This window comes from Ictalurus furcatus, chromosome 15, assembly GCF_023375685.1.
Source record: "Ictalurus furcatus strain D&B chromosome 15, Billie_1.0, whole genome shotgun sequence".
Classification (NCBI taxonomy): Eukaryota; Metazoa; Chordata; class Actinopteri; order Siluriformes; family Ictaluridae; genus Ictalurus; species Ictalurus furcatus.
The window spans coordinates 15065872-15071871 of NC_071269.1; the positions used below are offsets into that span (position 1 = coordinate 15065872).

The window sequence follows — 6000 nt, forward strand, 5'->3', positions numbered from 1 at the left end:
GAGAAATAAAGCATTTAGGCAGCTTAAAACTCACCATAACTTTGATTAACTATAAAAGGGTGCAAGGAAAACAATTAGATCAGCCAAACGCCTATATTGGAGACAATTCTGGAATAATATTGGAAGAGAAACCTAGCTGTCAGACAAACAGTGGGGGAAATAAGTATTGGACGCGTCAACATTATTTTCAGTAAATATATTTCCTATGAGGCTATTTTCCCCACTGTATAATATAATTAGTACTGTGCAAAAGTTTTAGGCACCCTATTTTTTTTAGCACAAACTTTATTATAGATTATTTTTATTTTATGACTTCTACATTATCTAGTGAGTACAAAGAATTTTAGATTCCCAAACAATTCCCAAAAAACTTTAGATTCCCAAACATTAGTTTTCTAGCACAAAATTAAATGTTACAGAAAAATGTTTGGATGTCATTAATGAAAGCAGCATATTATGTAAGAGACCACTTTTTAGACAAAAAACACAATGAAGGCTGCTGTGAAGAACTGTGGCTGGTTCTGCAAGATGCTCAATAAAATGTACCAGCTAATTTCCTTATAAAACTGTAATGAATGAATGAGAAATCCAATGTAGATTTAGTGTAAGCTTTGGATTCAAAGTTCCAGAATGCAGTGCAGCTATATAACCCATTATCAGCAGGTAGTCCAACAGCATGGTGGGTAATGTAGGAAACTTAACCAAAGTAGACCAACATGTTGATAAAAGAAACTGACACTTAAAAAGTCTCCTCAGACTTTTGTATAAAATAAATTTTGGATGTCATTGTTGATATGTTAATTAACATTCAGAGTTTTCCTTCAACTATATTTTCTGTAATGAAGTGCTAGCATTGCTACTTTTCATCAAACAGCTTGTATATAGTGAAACTAAAGCTTCTACATCCATTCTGAGCCTACTCAGGATAATGCACACATATTTTCCTACATGCACAATATATTTTAATTAGATATGAATTTCTTTTCAGTTGACTCGAGCACAATTACCAGATATCATATCTTTCTGACACTATAAAAAACAAAACAAGCTGGACTGGTATTTAGCCCCTTCTGTATTAATATTCAATTTGTTTAAGTGGGTATTTAAACTTTTCACACAGCTACATGCACTAATTTGGTATGGAAAGTCGCAGGTAGACTGTTGAGTGCCTTGCCACATTGTTTTGTTCAGGGATGATTTTAAGGCAATGCAACTGGGCTGCTTTTCTTATGGAAGTGGTTCCAAAATGATCACTCAGAGTCTGACATCTGGTAAAATTTTTATTAAATGTGTTCATCTTCAGTGAGTACATAAATACTCAATTCCATGGGGCTTGTCTCAACTTTTGTATTCGGACCCTATACAAAACTCAAACTAAACTCTGGCTAGTATCATGGTTAAATTGCAGTGGGAAATCACTTGCCACATTTAGTGAAGCTAAGAAGAAACATGTAAGAAAACAAATGCAATTTAATCTTTCTTGAACAGTAAATTTCTTTGTGTGAACACAATTCACATGTCTGCCATCTTGTGAAAAGCAAAGATTTTGTGATTGTATGAATAATGCAAAGAATTGGCCAACTTTTCTATTTTTGCAACATTCATCAAGATTGCCTCATATTTGTGTACGTCCACACCTTATTTATAAGCTCTAAACATTTTAATATCCACTTGGAAGATTTGGTCCAAAACATACATTCATCCATCCATCCATCTTCAACCGCTTACTCCTTTTCAGGGTCGCGGGGGAACCTGGAGCCTATCCCAGGGAGCATTGGGCACAAGGCGGGGTCCAAAACATACAATGGAATGATAATGTATACTTAATTTATTTAAAAATGAAACCTATTTTGAAATTAAAATATGCCTCATTTGTGTTGCCTTAATTGCCATCCTCAACCCAAGCCAAGTAGAATTTAACAGAACATACATGCAAATGTAATATACATAATGTTACATTTGAAGTATTACAGATGAACAGAAAAAACAACAACAACAACCAAACATTTGGCATTTCCCTTATGTATATCTCTGTGCCATTTGAAAGGTCGAGTTTTGCTTCGGGAAATGTTGCCTCGCTGCATAGTCTTTATTCACAGAACTAATAGTGTTTGTGGTAGATCGTAAAGCGTGAACAGACTGTGTGAAAGCTTGGCGGGGGAGGGATTTGGATTCTGCATTTACTGCTTTAGAAATTGGTGCTCCTCCGCCGCTGCTCATTGATCCACTCTCCTGGGTTCACATCCATCTGCAGCATCTTCATGACCCACTTGTCACGCCGTGCGCCATCAATGAACTCATCCAGTGACAGCTCCCCTATGTAAGGAGAGAACAAGCTCAACATCACTCCTTCCTTAAATAGTGTGGGTACACTAAAGATTAATGGGGATTGTTTAAAAAATGAGTTATTTAGTTTTTACCATTAAACCTTGTTATGCATAGAAATATATCCACAGCTATTATCCAGACTGACCAGGTTTCCCTCTCCATAATAAAGGCAAGTTGAGAGAGTGATCTTGGAATTAAGTTTGGTGCCAAACTGTAAAGCAAAATTCATTCTTCATCCTTTTTTTATTAGGCATGGTCTGTTGCAAATTTTTTAAAGTTGTTCATTGCCTGCATACAGTCCCCGCTGAAACTACTGGAATGGCAAGGCCAGTTCATTTATATACACCAAATACACCAAAGGTATTTGGGTTTGAGATCAAAATATGGATAGGAGCATTTAGGATTTCAGTCTTTATTTCCTGGTATTTACATCTAGATGTGTTAAACAACATAAAACACATAATCTTTTATATCAGACCACTGAAAAGTATAAGAACATATAATACATATAATAAAGTAAATTAAAGTAAATAATACCTAATATTTGGTTGTATATCCCTTGCTTGCAATAACTGCATCAAGCCTGTGACACACTGACATCACCAAATTGTTGGTTTCTACTTTTGTAATGATTTACAGTCTTCCACAGCCTCTTTTAGTTGTTGTTTGTTTCGGGGGGGGGGGGGGGGGGGGTTTCTCCTCTTCAGGAGGTGAAATGCTACTCAATTGGGTTAAGGTCTGGAGATTGCTTTGACCAAACTAAAACCTCCACCATCATAATTTACATCACCAAGAAAGATTCGTGAGCCTGTTCCAGAAACTGCCATGCAAGCCCAAGCCACAACACTACCTCCACCATGTTTCACAGATGACCTTGAATGTTTTGGATCATGAGCAGAGCCTTTCTTTCACCACACTCTGGCATTGCCATCACTTTGGTAGAGGTTAATCTTGGTTCCAGAACCTTTGGGGCTCATCTCTGTATCTTCATCTTCTTTGTGAATTCCAGTCTGATTTTCTGATTCTTACTGCTGATGAGTAGTTTGCATCTTTTGGTATTGGACTCTATATTTCTGCACTTGAAGTCTTCTTCAAAAAGTGGATTGTGATACCTTCACCCCTGCCCTGTGGAGGTTGTTGGTAATGTAACTGACTGTTGTTTTTTGGTTGTTTATTTTTTGCAGCTCTCATAATTTCTGTCATCAGCTGTTGTTTTCCTTGCTTTCCTTTTCCTCCAGCTTGCTTTTCTCCCATAGACAGATCTCAGGTCTTCATATTGGCTTATCCTTTTTAACAACAAATACAGTCCTCACAGGTGAAACTGAAGGCTAAAACTGAAGGCTAGATCTTCAGAGCTATTCACTGTTTAAACAATTAATCTAACAGGACACACCTGGGTAACAAGAAACACCTGTCAGTCAAATGTCCCAATATTTTTGCTCGCCTATAAATTGGGCAGTCTGATACAAAATGTGTTATGTTCTATATTGTTTAACACATTTAAATATACATACCATGAAATAAAAGCTGAAATTCGAAACTCTCTTCACATATTCATCTTTTGATCTCTAATCCAAATGTCTTCAGTCTACAGCAAAAACAAATGAATTGGCCTTGCTGTTCCAATAGTTTTGGAAAGGACTATATGTCTGTATGACCTTTTCAAACATAGATCCTGCATGCACCAAATGTAAGCAAGCCCCTGCTACCCTGTTCCATTCATTTTGGAGTCATGTTGAGTACTGTATACATGTTTGAAGAATATTCACAACTGGCTAATTTAGCATTTGATCCCAATCCCTTTGGGATCATGTGAGGGACAATGCGAGGATCAGTTTACAATTTCTTTACTGTCTGGAGTCCATTTGTTTCATATGTTGAAGGTCTGACAGTGTCTCCTCCCTCAAGCTTATCTTTAGAGTGGTGTTGTTCTATTTTCTGTACAGTGAATTTAATGTTTTAATTTAAGTTTTTTTTATGTGCTTGTAATTTTATTTAGTGAAGTCTTTCTTTTCCTACACCACCTTAGTGAAAGACATGCATTGCAACAGAAAAGAAAAAAGAACAAAAAAACGTGATCTAACCATCTCCATTCTCGTCCACCAGCTCAAATATTCGGTCCACCACCTGGTCTGGGGTAAGTAGGTTACACTCCTCATCCAGCTCTCCATGACAGGCCTTCTTCATTCGGTAGATTGACTACAAAATCAGTGAAGCAGCTTATTTTTCATAGATATAAAAACATGTTACAAATTGATCTCAATTTTTTTAAGTAGAGGACACTCTAATCGGTTATGTTTACTTGATTAGCATTTTCAGGTGTATGCGTGTGAGTAACATGCTTTGAGTGCCCTCACAGTGAGAGTTAACGGGCCTTTCAGAGGTCAAACTGAATTTCAGCTTCTTTCATTCTCTAACTCTTAAACAAAATTATATCTGTTACATAACAAGTGTCATTGAATTAGTCATGTTCTTTAACATTTCGGTTTATTTGACAGTTTTATAAAGGTTTTTAAAGTTGAAATGTTAAAGAACATGATTAGTGGAATGACACTATTTATGTAACAGTGTCATTGCATTAATCATGCTCTTTAACGTTTCGTTTTATGTGACCGTTTTTAAAGGTTTTTGAAGTTGAAAGCCATGTCTGGCTCTGTCTGAATAAATAATGATCAAGGGGCAGGAGGTGATTACCTCCACAATCTCCTTTAGCTCTGTCTTGTCAATGCAACCACTCCCATCCTTATCATACATTTTAAAAGTCCATTTCAGTTTGTGCTCCAGCTTGCCTCGCAATACCAAGTTCAAGGCTGCAACATATTCCAGAAAATCAATAGTGTTGTCCTATGAAAAACAGAAAACCAATTTAAAAATAATACTAAAGTCAAATTTTGTAAGGCCACATGGAGACATCATTAGTCTCACTGTTACAATAAATCCATGAAAATCAGCATCAATACAATAAAATGACTGCATTACTCACCCCATTTTTATCGAAAGCACGGAACATGTTCTCAATGTAGTCTGCAGCTTCTTGGTTGTCGGTTACACCAAAGAAGCTCTTGAACTCATGCTTGAAAAGGGTTCCGCTCGGGCATTCCACCACAAACTTTTTATACCACTCCTGCAGTTCAGCAACATCGATTTCCTTATCGTCCGTCTCGTCACTGAGTCGCTGACCCATCGTGCAAATGAGTTTGAAAAGCTCCTATTCAGCTTCTGAACCAAAAATGTTCATTCTTACATTTCTCAATCAAAACCTCCCATACAATATCAGTGCAGATTATACCTTGTAACTTAGCAAACACATGTATAACTAAAAACACATTTTGAAAACAACTCAACATTGACAAAAGCGGTTGAAGTTCCTTTGACCTCGTGCTTATACCCTACTGTTTTGGGATCCAGTACAAGGATTGTTTCGGATCACATGACAACAGGGATTATTCATATCAACATGCCTCACTCAATTAGTTCAGAGGCAGATCAAGAGAAGCTTTCCTATAGTTTATCATTTAGAACATACTATTTTCAGAGGACATCTGGGGTATTTTAAGAAAAGTACACAATACTCTATATGTGCATAATAAACTATTTCATACTTAACAATGATGTTAACTTTATATCATTGTCAGCTTATGGTCGGAAATTTGTTTATCATTATCTGAGTAC

The 6000-nt window shown here is 36.5% G+C and overlaps 1 protein-coding gene across 1 annotated transcript; it reads right to left on the reverse strand.

Moving 5' to 3' along the window:
* Window positions 1–838: 838 nt before the first annotated feature.
* On the reverse strand, window positions 839–5512 carry guca1b (guanylate cyclase activator 1B). Its single transcript, XM_053643405.1, has 4 exons — window positions 5312–5512; window positions 5023–5172; window positions 4413–4527; window positions 839–2316 (listed from the first exon to the last, which is right to left on the reverse strand). Exons 1-4 carry the CDS (start codon window positions 5510–5512, stop codon window positions 2189–2191), a joined length of 594 nt encoding a protein of 197 aa, XP_053499380.1. The 3' UTR covers window positions 839–2188.
* Between the last annotated feature and the right edge of the window lie 488 nt (window positions 5513–6000).